We start from the raw sequence: 25,554 nt of genomic DNA on the forward strand, positions 1-25,554 counted from the left end.
TATGAAGTAAGTATAGTTGTTGGTAACGTCAGTGCCGCAATGGGGTTGTGGAGCTATTTCAGATAATAAACGTTTGACCTATAAAAAAAACGTATTGTGCGCAGCCGAATAATGCCGGGTCGCGATAAAATCGTGCCAGCCGTGTGTTATATTGCGCTGCTGCTGCTGCTGCAGCTGCAGAAATGAAGAAATGTTCAGTTACAAAATACACATGTATTTGAACATTTAAAATATTACACTAAAGCATTTTATCTTCTAAGAGTAGAAAACGCTATTAGACTAGAATACCATTATTTGCTTAAAAATTAGGAAACGGGTCTATAAAAAGCTCATAATCACTGCTCAATACAGTAATGACGCACTCATGGTTTACAGTTATTTACAGAGTGTAGATGCAATGCAGGATGCCCAGTGATGTTTGGTTAGTGACATGGAATCCATAACGACGGTCGCACGCCACGAAGAGGGAACACCAAATATCAGAGTATCGGTCTGCAATTTTCCTTTCAAAGTCGCACATTTCCATTTACAATGTCATCGTATAATTGCCGGTTCAAAGGTACATATTTTCCTTTTTCCAGAAAATAGAGTTTGTCAGTAATTTTATACGGATTGTACCCCTCTTTCTGCAGCTCCCGTTTAATTAGTTTGTACGTGCCTAAAACAGAAAGAAATTATCAAGATAGGTTCGAATTACATTACAAAGCAACAATATGTCTATTAATGTAGGTGGGTGGAGAATTAGCTGGCATCAAGAGGAAAATGGTTACAAGACTCTTACAACTATAACTAGAGGAGTTTTTTTTATATAAAATAACACACACAACATTCATTTACTATGTATATTGTCCTTATTAAAATTCACATATATTCAAAAACAATGAAAGGGTTATAAAGTAATGGTTTTAAAATTTCTCTGTTAATTTTTTGATGAACTGATAGCTATTGGAATCTCAGGAGCGGTTGAATGTGTAGTAGATTGTGGAAATATATAACTAAAGTGACTGTCATAATATACTTGTACTGCCACTGGATAATAATGAGACCCATTGGAGAACAGAAGTTAATCAAAATTTATTTTAGGAATTAGTACAAAATGTTAACTATAGTAGACTTGTAACCACAAGTGTTATGTAAATTACCTGTCATTGGTAGTTCTCTTACTACACGAACAAATAGTGGGCATGCATAAAATGGCAGGTTTTTGTTCACAGCTTCAGCAAGTACTACAGGATCCAGGGAATCATTGTCATCATGAATTGCTGCCATTCCTGCTCGTCCTTCGACATTTGGTATCTGTGAAAAATTTTCAGCTGTTACACGAGTTGAGAACCAGGCGTGTTGTAGCCCTTCTCTGTTTTAAATTCATGAACTTTGTGCCACTGGCACCATACAGTAACAAAGATAATATGATTAGCTCAGATATCTTGTAGAATCATTTGGTTTAGGAGAAAAGAAGAGTGTGATAAGAAAGGGGCATAGAGATGTGGGGGGAGCGCGTGCGTGCGTACACACACACACACACACACACACACACACACACACACACACACACACACACAAGTAAGCTTCTGTTGAGTTTCACGTTTGTAAAAGTTACAGAGTGGGCCCTCCTTACATTTTATGCAGGTTGTGTGCAATATATGTAAATAATATTTATAAAAAATCTTACCAGAGACCAGTCCAAATCTAATATACGTATACTGCAATTACCTTGCAGTTTTGGTTTTTATGATGAAAGGCCTCTTAAATGTAGAAACGTTAAGATTAGGCTACACTACAAACCAATCTGTGCACAACTACTTTTATTTGATCTTCACATTCATTGGCTTCGACAACTCGCAACCAAATTATCACCTTCCAGCCTAACCTAGACCTCAGGCTACAGTACAGATCAGTTAACCACCACAACTAAATTTTCGGGAAGGCCAAATAGCACAATCTATCCTTCATGTCCCTTGTATTTCATATTAATCTGTACCATTTCAAGTGTTAGATTCTTTCTCCGAACTTGGTTTTTCCTAGTATTACATAAGCAAATATTCTATGCAAATTTTGTCTATTGTATATGCTAGTTCCTCATTTGTTTTGTATATTTTCTGAGTATTTTGGAGGCTAATGTGTCACTCAGATGGTAAAAGTCAGACTGCAAATCCAAAGGTCTTGGATTCAACCCTAGTCAGTCTGCGAATTTATTTTCTGTCACTTCTCATGCCTTTCAGTTCTGGTAATGTTTTGTTGATGTGGAATATGCCAAGATCAGGCAGTAAATAGGTTGGAGTAATGCAAAGATGCACCTCCAATAGGACCATTCATAGTAAAGAATTATGATCTTCTGCCTTTAGGGTTGATGGCAACTTCACAGTTACCCAAGTGTATATTTTTAGAAAACTATCCTTTAACTATCCCTCAGCTGAAATATACAACTCTGTTTAACCGAAAAAACTGGTTTGGTTGTGGCATATAAATGGTCACACTGGAGCTACATATATTTTATCCAGAAAATATAAAATTTCTAATTGTCTTTACAATTTCATTTGCATCATAGCAGAAAGTCAACATCCCAGTCCAGTATGGTAGTGGTGATATCATTTTACAACAACCTGAGAGTGTCAGGGATGTTAAGCTGAACAGTGCCTGACGTAAATCCAAATATGATCTTTTTGTTTTTTACTGCTTGATTTGCGAGTCTGGGTTGATAGCAGGCTAAAACACTCAGTACATTGATAAGATAATAAAGAAGTTCAGTTTGACGGATTTACATTTATCATTTCTCAGATTCTCTCTATCTCCAAGTAAAAATGCTGGATTATTTCCTTCCTACTTTCACACTCTGGCATTATTTTTGGAGGCAGGATTGCTAACAGTTAATAAGTATGTGCTGTAAAAACATGAACAATAAGAATATAATGCAATGTAAATAAATGTACATCTTCCAGAGGACTTTTTGTATGTAATGAAATTTTTCATTCATTTCCCAACATAGTACCACCTTAAGGATCTTTATGGATAGTAGTAACAATCCATGTTAGATGAAATGCAATTAATAACCCATTGTTCAAGGAAAAAATGTATCTCTAAGGACTGACAACTTGTCAGGCGTTCAGGTGGAATCCTGTACTCTGGGATTAAATTTTTTTAACAAGCTGCAAGCACACTAATGGCAATTTTATGATTAACTAGATTATAGAATTTTTAACAGGAGCTCACAAAACTTCAGTGGGCTGTTCCTTCTCATCCTCCCTATAGGCGGATATCACACCTTCAGACTTCCATCTGTTTGTCATAATGAAGGATGCAATTCATGGGAAGCAGTATGTGGCTGACGTGGAGTTCATTGATGCAGCAAGACAGTGGCTCCGATGTCGACCAGTAGACCGGTACAGTGAGGGCATACATGCCCTCCCAATAAGGTGGCGTAAGCCTATCACATTCAGTGGAGATTATGTTGCAAAAATAGGGTTTTGTAGCCAAAAGAGTGGGGAATAACCAGAGAAGGCAAATGGCCTACTTCTATTTATTAGGAAAATATTAGGAAAGTGTGATTCATCCATGCAGGAGACCACACGTAGGCCATTAGCCTAATCCACTGTTGAGTGCAGTTCTAGTGTTAGGGACTTGTTACAGGTTGATTAAAGGAAGCAATTCAGGGGTTGGCTGCTGGATTTATTGTCGATAGTTTTGTCCAAGATGCAAGTATTATTGAGATGCTACAGGAACTCTAATGGGAAACAACGAAGGAAGGCGATAATCTTTTCGAGAAGCACTACTGAGAAAATTTAGCGAACTGTCATTTGTGGATGACTGCAGCACAATTCTACTGCTGCCAACGTAAGTTTAAAGACCACAAAGGTAGCATTAGAAAAATTAGGGCTCGTATGGAGGCATATAAACAGTTGTTTTTTCCTCACTCTGTTTGCGAGTGGAACAGGAAAGGAAATGACTATAGTCAAATTCATGAATGATGGTGGTTTGCACAAATTGGGTTACAGATGGCGATGACATGTTGCCAATTCCAAGTGATAGTTGCAGTATGTGCATTCTTGTGCTTTTCACTTGAAGAAAGCGTGTAACGTGAAAGTTATGTTTCCCATTTTCTTATATAGAATTTGTCACTTACCACCACCATCAGCTATGATAACTCACGTTGTTGTTGTGGTCTTCAGTCCAGAGGCTGGTTTGATGCAGCTCTCCATGCTACTCTATCCTGTGCAAGCTTCTTCATCTCCCAGTACCTACTGCAACCTACATCCTTCTGAATCTGTTTAGTGTATTCATCTCTTGGTCTCCCTCCACGATTTTTACCCTCCACACTGCCCTCCAATACCAAATTGGTGATCCCTTGATGTCTCAGAATATGCCCTACCAACCGATCCCTTCTTCTTGTCAAGCTGTGCCACAAATTTCTCTTCTCTCTGATTCTATTCAATTCCACCTCATTAGTTATGTGATCTACCCATCTAATCTTCAGCATTCTTCTGTAGCATCACATTTCGAAAGCTTCTATTCTCTTCTTGTCTAAACTATTTATCATCCACGTTTCACTTCCATACATGGCTACACTCCATACAAATACTTTCAGAAACGACTTCCTGACCCTTAAATCTATACTTGATGTTAACAAATTTCTCTTCTTCAGAGACATTTTCCTTGCCATTGCCAGTCTACATTTTATATCCTCTCTTCTTCGACCATCATTAGTTATTTTGCTCCCCAAATAGCAAAACTCATTTACTACTTTAAGTGTCTCATTTCCTAATCTAATTCCCTCAGCATCACCCGATTTAATTCGACTACATTCCATTATCCTCGTTTTGCTTTTGTTGATGTTCATCTTATATCCTCCTTTCAAGACACTGTCCATTCCCTTCAACTGCTCTTCCAAGTCCTTTGCTGTCTCTGACAGAATTACAATGTCGTCGGTGAACCTCAAAGTTTTAATTCTTTCTCTATGGATTTTAATTCCTACTCTGAATTTTTCTTTCGTTTCCTTTACTGCTTGCTCAATATACATACTGAATAACATTGGGGATAGGCTACAACCCTGTCTCACTCCCTTCCCAACCACTGCTTCCCTTTCATGCCCCTCTACTCGTATGACTGCCATCTGCTTTCTGTACAAATTGTAAATAGCCTTTTTCTCCCTGTATTTTACCCCTGCCACCTTCAGAATTTGAAAGAGAGTATTCCAGTCAACATTGTCAAAAGCTTTCTCTATGTCTACAAATGCTAGAAACGTAGGTTTGCCTTTTCTTAATCAAGCTTCTAAGATAAGTCGTAGGGTCAGTATTGCCTCACGTGTTCCCATATTTCTACAGAATCCAAACTGATCTTCCCCGAGGTCGGCTTGTACCAGTTTTTCCATTTGTCTGTACAGAATTCGCGTTAGTATTTTGCAGCCGTGACTTATTAAACTGACAGTTCGGTAATTTTCACATCTGTCAACGCCTGCTTTCTTTGGGATTGGAATTATTATATTCTTCTTGAAGTCTAAGGGTATTTCGCCTGTCTCATACATATTGCTCACCAGATGGTAGAGTTTTGTCAGGACTGGCTCTCCCAAGGCTGTCAGTAGTTCTAATGGAATGTTGTCTACTGCTGGGCCTTGTTTCGACTTAGGTCTTTCAGTGCTGTATCAAATTCTTCACGCAGTATCATATCTCCCATTTCATCTGCATCTACATCCTCTTCCATTTCCATAATATTGTCCTCAAGAACATCGCCCTTGTATAGTCCCTCTATATACTCCTTCCACCTTTGTGCTTTCCCTTCTTTGCTTAGAACTGGGTTTCCATCTGAGCCCTTGATATTCGTACAAGTGGTTCTCTTTTCTCCAAAGGACACTCTAATTTTCCTGTAGGCAGTATCTATCTTACCCCCTAGTGAGGTAAGCCTCTACATCCTTACATTTGTCCTCTAGCCATACCTGCTTAGCCATTTTGCACTTCCTGTCGATCTCATTTTTGAGACGTTTGTATTCCTTTTTGCCTGCTTCATTTACTGCATTTTTATATTTTCTCTTTTCATCAATTAAATTCAGTATTTCTTCTGTCACCCAAGGATTTCTACTAGCTCTCGTCTATTTACCTACCTGATCCTCTGCTGCCTTCACCACTTCATCCCTCAAAGCTATCCATTCTTCTTCTACTGTATTTCTTTCCCCCATTCCTGTCAATTGTTCCTTTATGCTCTTCCTGAAACTCTCTACTAACTCCGGTTCCTTCAGTTTATCCAGGTCCCATCTCCTCAAATTCCCACCTTTTTGCAATATCTTCAGTTTTAATCTACAGTTCATAACCATTAGATTGTGGTCAGAGGCCACATCTGCCCCTGGAAATGTCTTACAATTTAAAACCTGGTTCCTAAATCTCTGTCTTACCATTATATAATCTGTCTGATATCTTCTAGTATCTCCAGGGTTCTTCCATGTATACAACCTCCTTTCATGATTCTTGAACCAAGTGTTAGCTATGATTAAGTTATGCTCTGCTCAAAATTCTACCACGCGGCTTCCTCTTTCATTTCCTAGCCCCAATCCATATTCACCTACTATGTTTCCTTCTCTCCCTTTTCCTACTCCAGAATTCCAGTCTCCCATGACTATTAAATTTTCGTCTCCCTTCACTACCTGAATAATTTCTTTTATCTCATCATACATTTCATCAATTTCTTCGTCATCTGCAGAGCTAGTTGGCATATAAACTTGTACTACTGTTGTAGGCGTGGGCTTCGTGTCTATCTTGGCCACAGTAATGCGTTCACTACGTTGTTTGTAGTAGCTTACCCGAACTATTTTTTTATTCATTATTAAACCTACTCCTGCATTACCCCTATTTGATTTTGCATTTATGATCCTGTGTTCGCCTGAACAAAAATCTTGTTCCTCCCGCCACCGAACTTCACTAATTACCACTATATCTGACTTTAACCTATCCATTTCCCTTTTTAAATTTTCTAACCTACCTGCCCGATTAAGGGATCTGACATTCCACGCTCCGATCCGTAGAACGCCAGTTTTCTTTCTCCTGATAAAGACGTCCTCCTGAGTAGTCCCCGCCCGGAGATCCGAATGGGGGACTATTTTACCTCCGGAATATTTTACCCAAGAGGACGCCATCATCATTTATCCATACAGTAAAGCTGCCTGCCCTCGGGAAAAATTACGGCCGTAGTTTCCCCTTGCTTTCAGCTGTTCGCAGTACCAGCACAGCAAGGCCGTTTTGGTTAATGTTACAAGGCCAGATCAGTCAATCATCCAGACTGTTGCCCCTGCAACTACTGAAAAGGCTGCTGCCCCTCTTCAGGAACCATACGTTTGTCGCCTCTCAACAGATACCCCACCGTTGTGGTTGCACCTACGGTACGGCCATCTGTGTCGCTGAGGCACGCAAGCCTCCCCACCAACGCCAAGGTCTATGGTTCATTGGGGGGGGGGGGGGTGATCTTATTAAGGGAAGGTAATGTGGAAAGTACTGAAATCTACAGGCCAGTTTCACTACTGTCTGCATTCTCAAAGCTAATTGAATTAGTCATGAAGGCTAGAATAGTGAGGTACATGAATGAATACAACTTTTGTAAAAATGACAGTTTGGGTTGCAAAGTGGGAGAAGTACAACATGGGCCCTTACAGAATTTACAGAAGTGGTACTTGTACGTGACAAATATGACTATATCACAGGCATATTCTTTAATTTGTCCAAGGCTTTTGACACTGCTTAACATAAAACGCTACTGAACAAGGTAGAAGCACTAGGTGTAAGAGGAATAGCAAATGAGAGATTTCAGTCTTACCTGGAAAACAGGCTACAGAAGACAAAGGCAGTTCACACGTTTGCTGGTGACAAATTTTTAGTATCATAATTGTCAGACAAGAAACATATAAACATAGGCGTTCTCCAGTGTAGTGTACTGGGTCCAGACAGTATAAGACATGCAGAGACAATTGTCGTCGCTGGTGGCAGCACCATTGTAGTCTTTGATAAAACATCAGGACTATTAAAGAAAGCAAATTAAATTCTCAACAGTGTTTATGATAGGGCAGTATGTAATAAATTTACGTTTAAACGTACAGTAAACGAACATCATGCACTTCAGCATAAAGAGGGAACACAATTCTGTTCCATGAAGCACACATTATAAATTTATAGATGGTGTAACAAGCACAACGTTCTTAGGGATGAAAGTTGTCAGTTAATATGAAATGAACACCAAAGATGCTGGCAAAAAAAGTCATCTGCATATTCTGCTCTTAGGAATCTATAACCTGTTTGTAAATGGTTCAAATGGCTCTAAGCACTATGGGACTTGACATCTGAGGTCATCAGTCCCCTAGACTTAGAACTACTTAAATCTATCTAACCTAAGAACAGCACACAAATCTATGCCCGAAGCAGGATTCGAACCTGCGACCGTAGCAGCAGTGCAGTTCCGGACTGAAGTGCCTAGAACTACTCAGCCACAGCGGCCGGCACTCTGTTTGTAAGAACCAATGTCTTGTTGTGACATTATTCTTACATACACTTAGTTCTTAACTATGTAATTCTTTCCTGGGGATTGAAGAATAAAAGACGCATATGATTTTTAAACTGCAGAAAAGGACTGTAAGAATAATAACTCAAGAAATAGATGGGCTCATTTATGGAATTGTTTAGAAAACTAGGTATCCTAACTGTACCAGTTCAGTTAATTTACCAATCTCTTGTGAATATGTGGGAAAACCTTACTCCATATTCCATTAAATGTTCTATATATAATCATGGAGCAAGAGCCAGTTTGGACTTACATTTACTGAGAGAAAAACAAACAACTCAAAACAGTACTTTCTATCAGGGAATAAAATTCTATAATAAATTGGCGAAGGAGGTGGAAAAAGATTACTAAAATACATTAGTTTAAAAAGGCAGCCAAATCGTTGTTTGTAAGTAATGCCTACTACACAAAGATTACTTACAGGATTAATAATGAAAGGGAATAACTGCAACACCCTGTCACATTTCAGTACATGATAACAGTTTACTGCTTTTACAACAAAATCATGTGTAATGATCTAAAGTGCTTGATCAGTATGACTTATCATTCTCCTGTGTTCAACATCCCCCTCATCAAATATGGAGCGTAGTTGAATGTTTGTGGCATTGAGTCAGTTTTCTGGACAGACTAGAGTTAGTTCAAGGGACGTAGGAGAAGTTTCATGACCAAGAAGTCGTCAGCGGGTGTCAGTGTCTGTGGCAATGAAAGGTAAAACTGTGTTTTGTATTGTAAGGTACCAGAAGCAAATTGTGTGCAAGTCAAAGAACGCTGTATAACAGGAACCAACCGAATGAGGTGGTGCAGCTGTTAAGACCCTGACCTCTATCCTCATAGAGCACACTTACATATTCTCTGTATATGTTTTGAGCTAGTATTTTTCCATGATATTACGAGGCTTGACTGAAAAGTAATGCCTCCATGTTCGTAACTCTTGAACAGTTGGCAGCATTCTTATGCACAGATACTGGCTTGTTCTGTAGCCTCTTCTCTACAGCTGCAATTAGCAGGAAGCCTTAGCATTGAACATTAGTGTTGTTACAGTGTATATTATGGAACCCTACGCGATGTAAGCAATGCGCAGTCATTGAATTCTTGACAGCAGGTGTCGTCACCCCAAAGGAGATACATCAGATAATGAAAGCAGTTTATGGTGATTGTGTTAATGTGAGTACTGTGCGTCATTGGGTGAATAAGTTTAAAGATGTTGAGGCAGTAACACCTGACCTGCGTAAGAAACAAGAGTTGGACGTCCTGTGACAGCAACCACCAAGTTTCACAAGCAAAATGTCGACAGTTTGATTCAGGACAATCATCGTATCACTCAGATAGAAATTGCAAGCACAATTGGCATTTCACAACAACATGTGGGTCACATTATTGCTTTGCTTGGCTGTTGGAAGATCTGTGCACGATAGATACAGCAGAACTTCAGAGACTGAATCTCACCACTGTACGGCATCATCCATACAATCCAGATTTAGCACCGTCCAATGACTTCCATCTGATTCCGATTATGAAAGATTATCTGCGGTGGCATCATTATGCTTCTGATGAAGGTGTTTAGAGAACTGTGAGACTGCGGTTGCAGAAACGGTGTCAACTTCTTCCGTGACAGCTTCAGAAAACTTTTTCGTCGGTGGCAGAAATGTATCCAATTGCCTGGTGATTATGTGGAAAAGTGAATATTTGTAATTAAACATCACATTCTGAGGATTATCTCTGCAATTGATTTATTAAAATTTTCCCATCCAAACCCAATTAACCATGACAATTCTTATACCATAGTGAGATGATCCCTGGATGAGTATAAATAAATTGAAGTTTCTTATTGGTATAATGTGCAAGTTGTTAAAAAATACAGTTTTAATTTATAGCAGTCTATACATTGTCTCCTTAAGAGTTTATTGTTTAACAAAAGTCCCCAAAATTTTATGGAGATAGGTTCTCACAGTCTAGTTTCATCTATAGAGTTATCAATATGTTTTTCATTTTTCTTATTAGTGATCTTAAGCATATCTGCTCCTGTGCAGGTGAATCCATCATCTATAGTGACTCCTTAAGCAGCCTAGAAGCTCTCGACCAGTGCTTCCCTTGCCATCCTTTGGTAGTGACTGTCCAGATGTCTGTCTATGCCCCTGAAAACAGTGGATATTCAGTGTTCCTAATTTGGAACCCAGGACATGTTGGGATCCTGGGCAATAAACTTGCTGACAGGCTGGCCAAACAGGCTACCGGTAAATCAACCGTAAAGATTGGCATACTGGAGACTGATCTCCGATCAGTCTTATGCCGTAAAGTTTTTTGGGATCTGGGATACTGAATGGTGCACCCTCAGTAAACCAAATAAACTACATGTTGGCAAGGAAACAACACGTGTGTAGGTCATCTATGCAAGCCACTCGCAGGGACTCCATTGTCCTTTGCCAGCTCACCTCGGCAATACTTGGCTGACTCGTGGCCACCTCTTACATTGTGATGATCCACCTTCTTGTTTATGTGGTTCCCACTTGACTGTGGTCTACATCTTGTTGGACTGCCCAGTTTTAGCAGCCCTGAGGTGGACTTTTAACCTTCCTGCCATGCTGCCTACAGAGTTATGAGACAATGCCTCAACGGTTGATCTAGTTTTAAATTTTCTTCTAGAGGAAGATTTTTATCACTCCCTATAAATATGGGTGTCTGACTTTCTCTCCCAGTCCTTCACCCTCCCTCTTTTTTAACTCTTCCTTGCTCTTTCTTTGCTGTTTGTTCGTCTCGGTGTTCGTATTTTCCCTATTTGTGTTTCTCTAACCTTGTGATTTTCAGCTGGAGATTTTAGTGTGTTGCAGAGTGGCTGGCTCATCCTTTTTTATTCTTGCTATCAGCCAGCCCAGGCCATCTGATATGTTATTTTAATACCTTCCATCGCTTTTTTCCCTTTTTGTTCATGATTTTCCCTGCTTGGTTTGCTTCTTTTGTTCTCTCTCTCAGTGTGATTTCCAGTAATTTTTACGCCTTTTTAGTTTCCCTGACTCCTTTTGGGAATGGCTTCAATCTGAGACCTGTTTGTATGAGGAAAAAGGGGCTGATGGCCCTGTAGTTTGGTCCCTTTATTCTCCAAACCAACCAAGAAACCATATTAGTGATGACCATGAACAGTGACATTTTTAGATTTATAATTGAGTCATTCTGTATGAGAGACAGCACTTATTTGCTTAAATAAATGCTTATCTTTCACCCTTTTCCAGATTTTTTCCTACATTTACTAATGTCATGTCATTTTGCACCTGTGTTATCAGGTGGAGGATTGTAGGACTGTCCTTAATAGAGCAGGGCTGCTCTATACAAAGGAAGCAGCTACTCAAGTTACAGAATACTTGTGGAGTGCATGTGGTTCTTTTAGGATAAGCGGTAGTTTGAGGTACTGCGATGAACACTCACCAGACAACACCCAGACCCTGTTCAGAGCATACAGACTTTGAGTGTCAAAATTTTATCAGTAAATTGTCAAAGTATTCACAACAAAGTTCCTGAATTTACTGCCCTCCAGCAAATTTCTTACTCTCAAGTTATTCTAGAAACTGACAGCTGGCTGAAACTGAAGTAGAAAGGACTGAGATATTTAGCAAATCATGGAATGTATATCGGAAAGACAGATTGGATGCCGTAGGAGTAGTAGTATTCATTGCAGTTGACAAAAATATTGTCCCTATGGAGATTGAACTTGAGCGTGACAGTGAAGTTACCTGTCCATTGTGGCAGCTTTAGAGCCATTCACAGAAAGTTCATGGTCAGTAGTGCAGAAATACCCAGATCATTCAATATTAGTTGGAGCTGCTTTAACCTGTAGACTAAAGACTGGGTCATCTATGGATTCATTGTAAGGGGTATAGGCAGTTAGTCTGGCAGTAGGGAATGTGTGTTACCAGTTCTGTACACTCCTGGCATCTAGTGGCAGTCTGATACACCTTCTGCAGTTTCTCTTTGTTGTGAAATATGGCCTTCAGCACTGTGGGAAGTATGGTTAGCACCATCATAGTTTCCAGAAGGGGCTTGGGCAGTATACTTGGTATAACAAGGCATTTGGGAATACATTTTACCAACTCTGTCTATGCCTGACACCAGGTGTTTGAAAATTGCTACAACAGTTAGTTTATGTCCGTCGTGGGATCATTACTGTTATTGGAACACATTGCATGCATTATTGTGACCTGCTTCAGCACATATTGCATGATAAAGTTTCAAGGGCTTTTTTCATATTGTGGTAAATAAACTTTAATATTGGTAACACATTTTCTAAATAAAGTAAAAGAAAACATAAAATAAAAACAGAAAACACTGTTCATTTTTTTATGTGTAATCCCAACACATAGCAGCACACAAAAGGGAAGTGGGAAATCCATTTTCCACTAGTTTTAATACCTCACAAGGGTGCCATGGTGATGCGTGTACCACCATAGGCTTTGGTCCTAAATCACAAAAATAAAATTATCAAAAAATAAATATAGCCAGTTGATCGCATTTGAATAGGATGGCAAAAAAAATTATCTTAGCTGAGTTGGTACAAAAAATGCCCCCACGAAAGTATTAAACATATTTTCGAAAAGCTGACTTGAGCAGCTAATTCAACAGACCCCACACAATGGAAATGTTTTAGACCTTGTACCTACAAACAGTGGTTTTAGTAGAGATACAGGAATTATGAGTAAACTTTAAATGATTGTTAATTGTGGTCTACGAAGGTAAGTAGAGAGTAAAGGCCCATCTACATCGACACTCTGCAAGCCACCGTACAGGGCGTGATGGAGGGTACCTGTACCACTACTTGTCATTTTCCCTCCTGTTCCACTCACAAATAGAGCAGGGGAAAAACGACTGTCTGTATACCTCCACATGAGCGCTAATTTCTTGTATCGTATCTTCGTGGTCCTTCTGCACTATGTATGTTGGCTGCAGTAGGATCGTTCAGCAGCCAGCTTCAAATTCCATTTCCCTAAATTTTCTCAATAGTGTTTCTCAAAAGAATGTAGCCTTTTCTCCAGTGATTCCCATTTGAGTTCCCAAAACATCTCCATAATGCTTACGTGTTGTTCATACCTACTGGTACCAAATCTAGCAACTCACCTTTGAATTGATTCGGTGTCTTCCTTCAGTCTGACATGGTATGGATCCCAAACACTCGAGGAGTACTCAAGAAAAGGTCACACCAGAGTTCTATATTTGATCTCCTTTACAGGTGAACCATTCTTTCCCAAAATTCTCCGCATAAACCAAATTTGACCATTTGTGTTCCCCACCACAGTTTTCACATGCTCATTCCACTTCATCTCGCTTTGCAATTTTACACCCAGATATTTAAACAACTTGACTGTGTCAAGCAGGACACTAGTAATAGTGTATCTGAACATCACAGGTTTGTTCTTCCTACTCATCTGCATTAACTTAGATTTTTTCATGTTTAGGGCTAGCTGCCCATCGTGGTCTAACAGTGAAATTCAGGAAGTGCTGAGGAAGCAAGGACTGTTGCAATCTTAGTTCAAATGAGAATGGCCAAATAATGATGTGCGTAAGTTAGTAGAGAGATTTGTATATCTATAAAAAGATCAATGAGCAAAGCATACAACTACCACCATCATATCTTACCAAAAGATCTTGCCAAGAACCTGAGAAAATTCTGGTCCCACAGAAAATTGCTAAGCAAGTAGAAGGCTTCTCTCCAGTCTCGTGGGTCAGTAGAAGATAACAAAAGGAAAGCCCAGGTTTTAAATTTTGCATCCAAGGAATTGTTCACAGAGGAGAATTGTAGTCGTACCGTCGTTTCACTTCTGCACGACTCCCATGTGGAGGACATTATAAGAGGCATTTCTGGTGTAGAGAAACAACTGAAAGAGTTGAAAACAAATAAGTTGCCAGGTCCAGATAACATGCCAGTTCTGTTTTACAGAGACTACTCTACAGCATTGGCCCCTTATTTAGCTTGCATTTACCAGAAATCTTTCACTGGCACAATCCCAAGTGACTGAAAGAAAGCACATTGACTCCTGCATATAAGAAGGGTAAAAGAACAGGCCTGCAAAATTACAGACCAACATCCTTAACATTGTTGTGCTGCAGAATTCTTGAACATATTCTCTGGTCGAATGTATAAATTTCCTTGAGACAGAAAAGTTTCTGTTCACGAAACAGCATTGTTTTAGAAAACATTGCATGTGCGAAACTCAGCTTCCTCTTTTCTCATATGACACCCTGCAAACTATAGATGAAGGGCAACAGGCACCTTTCTATATACCTAGGTTTCCAAAAAGCATTTGAGACTGTGCCACACCTCCCCCGTCCCCTCCCCCACAGACTGCTAATGAAGGTATGAGTGTACAGAATACGTTCCCAGATATGCGAGTGGTTTGAAGACTTAATAAGTAATAAAATTCATTATGTTTTCCCCAACAGTGAGTGTTCATCAGAAACAAGGGTATTATCAAGAGTGCCTCAGGGAAGTGTGATAGGACTTCTGTTACAGTTATTTTCTATATGTATAAATAATCTGGTAAACAGTGAGCCGCAATTTGCGGCAGTTTTCTAATGTTGCTGTAATGTACAGGAAGCCGCCATCGTTGAGTGACTGTAGGAGGATGCAAAATGACTTAGAGAAAATTTCTAAATGGTGTGATGAGTAGGAAGAACAATCCCGTAATGCTTGAATACAGCATTAGTAGTGTGCTGAAGTCTGGTAAATTTTTGTGAAAGAATGGCTGTTGTGAAACTGTGGCCAAGAGGCAGCTTGACCACCCACTTGCTGGAGATTCCACCCAACACTATGTGCTGCACTTTAATGACTGTTTCACAGTCTGTGTCATCTTCCTAACATTGTCAGCTTTCCTGAATTGTACGTGTGGGAATTCTTTCTACAACATATCCTTTGTTCCCTAACCCCCCCCCCCCCCCACCCCCCCCCACCCCTAGGCATTATCTTTGCTAGCCCCTACTTTCCACCTACATATCCCCCCTTCCCTGTTCCCACTGCAGCACTTCACATGCTTTACATCCCACCAATACAGTATTAATTTCCACTTTATCTGGGATTCATAGATTTCAAAAAAGCTTTCCACTGAAATCCAACATAATGCGTAATGATGTTTGGCATTGATTCAACCTAAATTAATATACTGAAAACAAATATGCATCAGTGCAGAACAACTTCCATTAGAGTTTATAGGAATAGAATTGAAATGTGGGTCAGACAAAGTATTCCATATTACCTATTCTTAGCAATTGTGGAGTACATTTTCAGAAAAGTAGAGGAGGAATATGTTTTCATGGATCACACTTGAACCACCTTCATATTACAGGTGACATTGTCCTGTTTGCCCCTTGTGACCAATACAGACAAATATCTAGTGCAGTTGGAATGAACTAATAGAGGAAATTTGAAAGAAGGCCTTAATCAACTATAGTGACATAAAAATAATGTAAAGTATATTGCAAAGAAAGTCGTACAGGTTAACAGTGAAGTCATAGAATCAGTTTACAAGTTTATATATTTAGGATAACTAAAACAATGATTCAGTGTAGAGGAAAATAAACTAACAATGAGGAAAAAAAGATCAGCATGCTTTTGCTAAGCTGAATAGGGTTTTTCAAACTAAGCCTTAGATATGTCTGAAAAGGAAAGCTTACAGTCAATATGTGTTACTAATTTTGACTTACAACAGAGATTTGGCTCTTTAATGAGAAAATATTTGAAAAACAGAGGTCTGATCTGGAAGCACTGAAGATATACATGTTGGGAAGAACTGGGAAAGACAGGAAAAAACAAACAGATCAGGGAATAGACTGTAGTAGAAGATGTAATTGAGACTGTAATGATAATGAAACAAAGGCAGGTAGGACTTTCAGCTATATGAATGGATCGTAAAGGAGTCAAAGAAGTTCTTTCACAGATACCAAGAAATAAAGAAGACCAAGATGATGACCTATTTGAAGGTGGGCAGATTACAGCAGAAAACATGCAGCATGGACATCTGTAGGTGAAGACTGTAACATATGGGAAGGACTTAAGACAGCCTTTACCCAGCAATGGATTTCAGATGACTAATGGTGGTGGTGGTGGTTGGGGGGGGGGGGGGGAGGAGAAGGAGGAGGAGGAGAAGGAGGAGGAGGAGGAGATCCATGTTGTATACCACTTATAAAGTCTCTCTTTACCAAGCCTCTTCATCTCTGCTTAACTGCTGAAAGCTACATTCTTTTGAACCTGCCTGTTATTGTCAAGCCTTGGTCTCCCTCCAAAACTTTCCCACCAAACTTCCTTCTATTACCATGTTGACAATCCCTTGGTGTGTCTAGATGCGTCCTGTTAACTGATTCCCTCTTTTAGTCATAAATTTATTTTTTCCCCAATTCAATTCACTACCTTCACTTAAATTTTTATTAGACATAAAAAAGTTTTCTTTCTCAGAAACATTTTCCTGGCTTCTGCTAGTATGCGTTTATGTACTCTACTTTTTCCACCATCAGATATTTTGCTCCCCAAATAGCAAAACTCGTGCACTATTTTTAGAGTAATTTCCTATCCCGATTTACTCAACATTGCCAGATTTGACTACATTCTGTTACACTTGTGTTACTTTTTTATGCTCATCTTGTAACCTATTTTCAAGACACTATATGCTCTGTTCAACTGTCTATTCTGAAGTTTTTATTTCATCCTGGTAAATTATAATACGCTTTCCGAGTTTCTTCTTGGCTTCCTTCAGAGCTTAAACAGTGTTCAGATTTCATAACATAGGTTTTGGCTATGACCCTCACACACTCCATTCTGAACTACTGCTTCCAGTTCATGTCTTTTGACTTACACTACTTCAGTGTGGTGTCTGTTAAGACGTAGATAATTTTTAACTCCCTGTATTTTACCCTTGCTACCTTCAGAACTACAAAAAGTTATTTCATTCAGCATTGTCAAAACCATTCTCTAAATCACACACACCATATATGGAGGTTTTCCTATAGTTAACCTATCTTAGAAAGTAAAGTGTGAGGTTAGTACTGCCTTGCATGTTCCAGTATTTCTCTGGAATGCAGACTGGTTTTCCATGAAGTTAGCTTCAACAAGCTTTCCCATTATTCCATAAATAATCTTTGTCAGTGTTTTGCAACCATGGAATATTAAACTGGGGATTCGGTAATATTCACACCTTTCAGCACGTTCCTCCTCTGAAATTATAATTCTGTTCTGAATACAAGAAGTGTTAAGCATTAAATCACTGGTAGGCATGTGCACGCCCACACACACACACACACACACACACACACACACACACACACACAATTTCTTCCGAAAGCTAGCAAGTCTTCAGTCTCTTGTGTGTGCTTGCCACCAACTCCAGACCTGTGCTGTTCGATGAGTGGTCTCCTTTGCTCCTAAATTATTTACATTCTGCCAGGTCTTTCTTTACTATAATTATTATGTTCTTCCTAAAATCTAAGGGTACTCAGCCTGCCTCATAATTTGTGCACGAGGTGGAATAGCTTTGTCTTACAATGATTCGCTCGTAGACATTGGATTCTGATACATAAAATATGATGAACAAGATGTGTGAAATGATTATCATAAATATTCAGTGGCAGATGCTTATGCAGGCAACAATTACTCCCAGCACTTGGTAGAAAAGATCAATTCCTTTCCAAAAATGATCATAAAGTGACTTCAGAGCTAACTCCGTGAAATAGTTTACAATAACAGCGTATTTTGGTGTTTCCTAAAGTTTGTAATTTAAGCCCTCCACATACCAATGAAGTTACGGAATATGGCTGTAATTTACTCATAATTGAAGAACAACTGTCATTTAGTGGATACAAAATGCAGATTCCTTGGACAGCTGTGGAAAAGTTGCCATGAATTCTGTACCCAAGTAGTTGAGTCCTTGTACTTCCACATCATTATTAATATAAAGAATGGTTGAATAAAATTTTTGTAGTAAAATTTTTCAGGGTCTGTGACCACATTAAGAAGTGATAAGACTACCATAATTTCAGCTATTATTGCAGGCTATCTTCTTCAGGGTGATTTGCGATTACTGTTTTAAGTAGACTATTCTGTATTTATCTCCACAGCTGCAAACCCTAGGCGCCATATGAGTTGATGGGTCACAGGATCAAGGAGGATGTCTTTCATGTGCTTACTGCTAGGAATATTTTATGTTAATTTTTATTGGGTTCCATTGATAAATCTGGTATAAGCTGGTGTCATAGTGTAGTGCTGCTTGTGTATTAGCTGACAGCAACAGATCTTTCAGTATTTCATGTTTATGGGATATGGAGGGGCAGCTCCACAAGCAAGGTTGGCCTGCCGACATGCAATAAATGGCAACAATGACAGCAAGAGCCTGTATGTCTCCTAGCGGTTCATGTTTGATGGCTGCTCTGCAGTTTCAGTGGCCTCTTTGATTTTTCAGTTAGTGGTGAATTGTATGGCAGCACCACACTTCTCTTCATGTTCTGCTATTGGGAATTTAGTATACTGATCAAGTCGTGTGTATCACTCGTGCCTGGCAACACATGTGTTGATAGTGTGTTCTGTCTCACCAATATAAATCAGTCCTGAATCACAGATAACCTCATGTACTCCTGGAATTTGAAGCTTAACAATTAATTTTTAATGGATACCTGAAAGTCTCCTGTTTCTTGCATTAAATTTTAGTCTTTCTTTTTCCTAAGAATTTGTCTGTGGGTGCACATTCCCTCTTTACTAATAGTTATGTTATTGAATATAACTTACTTGAACACCATAAACTACAACATCCTTCAGTCCAATTGTTGCACTGATGACTCCTTCAACCTCTGAAGTTGCAACATTCTCACCACGCCATCTGGAAATTGACAGTTATTACATAAGAATGGGGATGAAAAAAAAAATCAAATTATAGATCATGAATTTCTTTCATCTTTCATGTAATAATTATGGGCTTAACACATTTACAGGTTATTTCAATACTTAAACTCATACATTTATCAAAATCACATTACAGCTTAGAATAGGACAAATTTGTGATCTGCAGTAATTACCTGAAAGTGTCACCTGTTCTGTCTTTAAAGTAGAAGTAACCAAATTCGTCCATAACAAGAATATCACCTTTGGAACAGAAATAGGAAGTAGTATTAGTGACTGTTGGCCTGAAGTAAGATTCAGATTATGAATTTGTATGAAACGAGTAACTCACAAATTATTGTTCATATACACCATAAGTTAATTATCAGAAATGAAAGAGAGAGAGAGAGAGAGAGAGAGAGAGAACCCAAACACATGCAGAGAATTATGACATGTGAAACATCTAAGTAACTTTCTACCAAATAAGCCTATTTAAAGAAAAAGTTTGGGTTTTCCAACTGCATTGCCTAAGCCTCAGGTAATCTACTATGTATAGCCCAATGAAACATTCTGTCAGACACACAAACCGTAGATTTCATCAAATCAGATGCACTGTTTGATCAAAAGTTTCTGGAAATCACATTAGGCAGAACAATGTCAGGTATTATGCAGAATGCACAAATTGCATCCACAGTCACAAGGAAAGTGTGGCAGTGGAAGATGGGCCATTTTGTGCAACTTTATACTTACCATTCATCTGCCTAGTACACTTAAAGAAATTTACCAACTTTGACAGTTCATATTTTTACAAGGTCACATATACAAGTTGATGTTTCATATGTCCTTGTTGAATAAATGTAGAGTCTTTTCCAATCGTGTTGACTGATCTTTCAGCTTTAGGAAATTGACATATGAATTGTTCAGTCGTCTTATTCTTACTTCAATATTCATATATTTGTACATCATATTCAATACATGTGTGAACAGATTTAATTATGGTACTATTGTGATGGCATGTGTAAGACACATTTATTGATAAATATCATTCACTGTTAAGTATGATCTATACACATGATTAATATTACTGATATTTCTGAGTCAGTTTGCTGTTTTAGTATAATGTTAATATTGTTGTGAGCCATGTTAATGAGGTACTGACCAGCACAACAAGATTACACATATTAAGCAAAAGAGACTAAAAACTCACACTTTTAAAGTAGGAGTTTGAAATGAAACAGACAAGTACATTGCAAACACATGACCATGTGTTTTAATCATTTGAGTGGGTGCCCCAGATGTAAGTCATTAGTGATTTAATGGGAAATTTAAGACTTCATAAACACAGCCAGGTTAACCGATGTTTCTGATGTCACATACTGTTATTATCACAAACCAAAATAGAAGAAGCTGATCTCATATTTACACATGAAGCAGTCTTCAAGAATTGAAGAGCTTCAATCTGAGAAACCCAACTATCTTCCTTGCTATCTTGAAAGAAGAAATTCACAGCATATTATGATGCACTCATAGCATCATGTTAATGCAATGCAATGCAATACAAGTTGGCAACTACAACTATAAGATATTTGATGTGTTTAATGATGTTGCCCATCAGAGAGATAAGGCTTCAAACTCACCAATAATATTTACAAGATGATGATGACTCTTCCTACTGCTTTAGACTTGCCATATAACATAAGAGTCCTAAGAAAATCACCAACTGAGGCACCGCGATTTTATGGCTTCCTAATTTTCACTATGAAGGCACTCCTGTAAGACTAATGGTAATACTGACATATCCACATGTCAACTGACAAAATATTTGATCACATTTTCCTTGAATACATTGAGATACACTCAGAACGAATTCATTGTATCACTGACTTTGTAGAGTGCCCCAGTCAATTGTGGCTCCTATATTATGTGGATATTGCGGTAATTTTCAGTGACGTCTTCCTATTATGGGAGTCTCATTTTCTGAAACCTTTGATTAATTTATGAGAATTTCAGTGCCCATTTGACCCATTTTATTGAAATCCTCAAGCATGCTGTATTTCCTATATGACCCACAATATTATGTATAAACCAATGAGGTATTGCTAGGTAGCTCATTATAACCTGTTATGACAAACTTTTGCACTTTTGTGGCATGGTGACAGAGAGGACGGAAAAAAAAAAAAAAATTCTCAGTAGAACTAAACTCTGTCCAACTTAATACTAAATTAATGATGAAACTTGTAAAAGAGAAACTACTACCTTTTTCCTCAGTGTAGCATGTAACAGAATGGCTCACAAATTCCTGTGTCATGGTGTGTGTAAAAAATCTACATATACCTACATCTATCCCCATACCTTGAACGATTACTACTTTTACAAGTAAATGCCATTGTTGAGCAAACTAGTTTGTAGAGTGAGCATGCATTCTAACAAGACTATCCTCAGATAGGTAGGTAGTAGATACGCTTTTCATTCCATAGAACCATCATATGAACATCCTCAAAGATTTAATACATGCCAATAAAAAGTTATTATACCTACATTTTTTTTTCTTTTCTAAGGGATGGGTACTCAAATCACAAATAAAGTGGCAATTGCAGCCAAGGTCACTGCAGAGAGAGAGAGAGAGAGAGAGAGAGAGAGAGAGAGAGAGAGAGAGAGAAAGAAAACAAACAACAAAAAGCAAAGGTAACATAACATGTCTATGCCATTTACTAACCCTGTACCCAAAGAAATCGGTAGTTTCCTATGCAAAAAATGGCATGAAATGTACTTTACTCCTGGCTATAGAGATATAATGTCTGTTGTTATGTAATGTTAAAGATATTCTGGTCTCAAAAATTCAGGTGCATGCAACATTCTGTTCCAGTGTGGCATGTTACATATGCAGCAGTACAATAAGACCAACTTTCATGACAGATTGTCTTAGCTGCCGGTGAATTTTCTGAGTTGAATTGCTTGAGTTACATGAATCTTTTTCATCCTTGATGTTTCATCCATAGAGTTGTGCTGAACGTTTTAAGAGGTGCTTCCGGTTCTGCTGAATCTTGCTGACTTGCAATGAGAAAGATCAGAAATTTGAGAGATCCTGGACCATGATTAAGCAGACTCAAAAATTCACCAGCAGCTAAAACTAGCATTCTGGCACAGGCTCAGATCTGCTGGGACACTATATAATATAATATAATGCTGGGACATCTATCAAAACAAGAATATCAGAAAACCAAGATGGAATAGATTGATTTCAGCAGAGATTCAGACCTAGCACTAAACATGTAGCTTATCATGTGGTTCTAACAATGGAGCCGCGTGGGGTAGCCGTGCGGCCTAAGGTGCCTTGCCAAGGTTTGCGTGGCTACTCCCATCGAAGGTTCAAGTCCTCCGTCGGGCATGGGTGTGTGTGTGTGTGTGTGTGTGTGTGTGTGTGTGTGTGTGTGTGTGTGTGTGTGTGTGTGTGTGCGCGTAAGCCTAGGGACCGATGACCTCAGAAGTTTGGTACCATAGGAACTTGCCACAAATTTCCAAAATGTCTAACAATGGAAAATCCTGAATGCAGCGAAAAGCGTGAAAAGTGTAGATGGTAATCACCATACAGAGAAGGCATTGAATGGTAGACAACTGAAACTACTTCTAGATAATACTAGCTCCTACATCATAACCATCACACACAAGCCCCTGTCACCACTGTGCACTAAGGCCTGACAATGACTGCATCTGAGGTGGGTGGCAACATTTATTGGGGGTGGGCAGTGGGTATACAGAAGAGGCATGGGGTGGGTAGGGGGTGGGATAGTGGAGTTGGGAGGGGGTAGGAGAAGATGTTAGTGCTACCTGTAGGAGTGTCTATTGGAATGATGGGAACAGGATAGTGTAGTGGGCTGCCAAGAGCAGCATCAGAGGCTGTTCTGGGCAGAGTGGAGGCAGCAGGGATAGGGCAGGAGCAGGCAAAGGCGAGAGGAGAGAAGTTGAGAGGGCAAAGGAGATGCATGTGTGCTGGAGGTATAGAAGGCCTGTGTAGGGCTGGAGCAGGACTGAGAAAGGGGCTAGACGGGAGGAGGACTGGGACAGGTGAAGGTTGAAGCCAGGGGGTTACAGGAACTAAGGATATATTGCAGCAAGAGTTCTCACCTTTGTAATTCAAGAAAGCTGAAGTTCATGGGAGGAATCCAGATGGCAAAGGCTGTGAAGCAGTTGTTGAGATCAAGCATCTCATGTTGGGTGGTGTAAGTTGGTAGATCACATGGCTGTCTTCACACATGACCTGGCCTTTGGCCAGATATGAGATGTGTGACACGACTAGAGTAGGTAGTAGCTGGAAGATATGTGGGGGGAGGGGGGGGGGAGGGGGCTATTGCAGGGATATGAGTCAAGGGGCAAGGAGTTCGAATAGGAACGGACAAAGGTATTATGTAGGTTGAGTGGGCAATGGACTGCCACTGAGGTAGGGAGTGGATAGAATAGTGACCAGGTTATTTCTCATTACAAGGGCACAATGAGATGTATTTGACAACCTGGCAGAGAATGTGATTCAGTTGCTCCACTGTTGGATGGTACTGAGTCATGATGAGGGTGCTCCTTTGTGGCCGGACAGTGGGTATATGGGATATGGTAGAGGACTGGGGAGACAAGACATGGGATACCTGTTTCTGGACAAGTTGAGAAGGGAACTTTCAGACTGTGATAGCCTCAGTGAGACTTGACATATTTGAAGAGGGGCTGCTCGTCACTACAGATATGATCATGGGTGGCTAGATGGAATGGGACGGGCTTTTTGGTGTGGACTGCTGTTAAAGTGCAGGTATTGCTACTAGTATTTAAGTTTTATGTGGATGGAGAAACTGATGTAGTCATCCTTGAGGGGAGGTCAACTTCAAGTAATATGGCTTGTTGAGCTGAGGATGACCGGGTGAAGCAAATGGTGGAGAACTTTTAAGGTTCTCTGGGAATGTGGATAGAGTGTCCTCATCATTGATCCAGATCATGAAGAAGTCATCAGTGTATCAGAACCAGGTGAGGAGTTTGTGATTCTAGGTGGTTAAGATGAATTCCTCTAGGTGCCCCATGAATAGAGTGACATAGGATGGTGCCATGTGGGTGTACATTGCTGTGCCACAAACGTGTTTGTAGGTGATGCCTTCAAAGGAGAATTAATTGTGAGTGATGGTAGAGTTGTTTATGGTGACCAGGAAAGTTGCTGTAGAGTCATTTGGGCATTTGGGAAGGTAGTATTCCATAGCATCAAGGTCATGAGCACTGGAGATGTTAGTGCAGAGGGAGATAGCATCCACAGTGATGAGCATATGCCAGGTGGTAAAGCAACAGGAACTATGGAAATTGGTAGAGGAAATGGTGTCTTTTTTATAGGAGGGTACACACTCAGGGGGATGTCCTGGATTGGAGCCAGGTATATGTGGAGAGACTGAATATGTTGCTAGACAGGATCACTGCAGCAGAGCTTGTAGGTGGACATATTTGACAACTGGCAGAGTCACTGCATCAGGTAGTTATAGCAGATCGTAATTGCAGTGGTGGAACTTTTATTCGGAGGTAGGACTTAAGGGCAGAATCAGTTTTTAGATGATGAATTGTGCTTATTTTTGTGTATTTGATGTTTCCGTATTAAGGGATTTAGGTCCACCGAATAACATTCTTGCGTAAGTCTATTGCCAACATAAACCTCTCCCTCCACTCCATCCCCACCTCGCCTCTCCTCACCATCTTGTCTTCTACATGCTTCATAAAGTACTATTGAGAGTCAGGACCACCGCCTCTACAGTCATCAGGATAGCATTGTGCAGAATGGAGTGGTGAGGATCTGTCAAACACCCAAAGGTGTTAATGAGACATGCCTCTCAGATTGCAGCTCTGCTTCCAAATATGGCATAACGATGTTCCATTTGCATGGACCAAGGAACATCAGTTAACTTTTGATCAACTGAAATGGGTGCTGCTTACCAAAACATGCCTCATACATATTGATCTGGCTAAACCAGTGGTGTTTGCGGTTGATGCTTTTTTTTAAGATTCAGGCAAATTACAGTCAGGTTGAAAAATGGAATGAATTTCCGCTTTGTCACAGATCGTAAGCCACTCACTTCTACCTTCCACCCAATCGAGCCTGTTCCGGTACATGGCACAGAACTTCCAATGATGAGATTTATTGCTGTCAAACTACAACTATAAATCTT

The 25,554-nt window shown here is 39.5% G+C and overlaps 1 protein-coding gene across 1 annotated transcript in view; it reads right to left on the minus strand.

The window, feature by feature from the left end:
- Positions 1-483: 483 nt before the first annotated feature.
- The window catches only part of LOC126416578 (long-chain fatty acid transport protein 1-like), a 163,492-nt gene continuing 138,421 nt past the window's right edge, over positions 484-25,554 (minus strand). The window contains exons 9-12 of the mRNA XM_050084328.1: positions 19,567-19,633; positions 19,280-19,370; positions 1,143-1,296; positions 484-658 (exon numbers count right to left, since the gene is read on the minus strand). Of these exons, the coding sequence (XP_049940285.1) occupies positions 507-658; positions 1,143-1,296; positions 19,280-19,370; positions 19,567-19,633 (464 nt within the window). The 3' untranslated portion in view covers positions 484-506. The remainder of the gene's footprint in view (positions 659-1,142; positions 1,297-19,279; positions 19,371-19,566; positions 19,634-25,554) is intronic.

Source organism: Schistocerca serialis, chromosome 8 (genome assembly GCF_023864345.2).
Source record: "Schistocerca serialis cubense isolate TAMUIC-IGC-003099 chromosome 8, iqSchSeri2.2, whole genome shotgun sequence".
NCBI classification, from domain to species: domain Eukaryota; kingdom Metazoa; phylum Arthropoda; class Insecta; order Orthoptera; family Acrididae; genus Schistocerca; species Schistocerca serialis.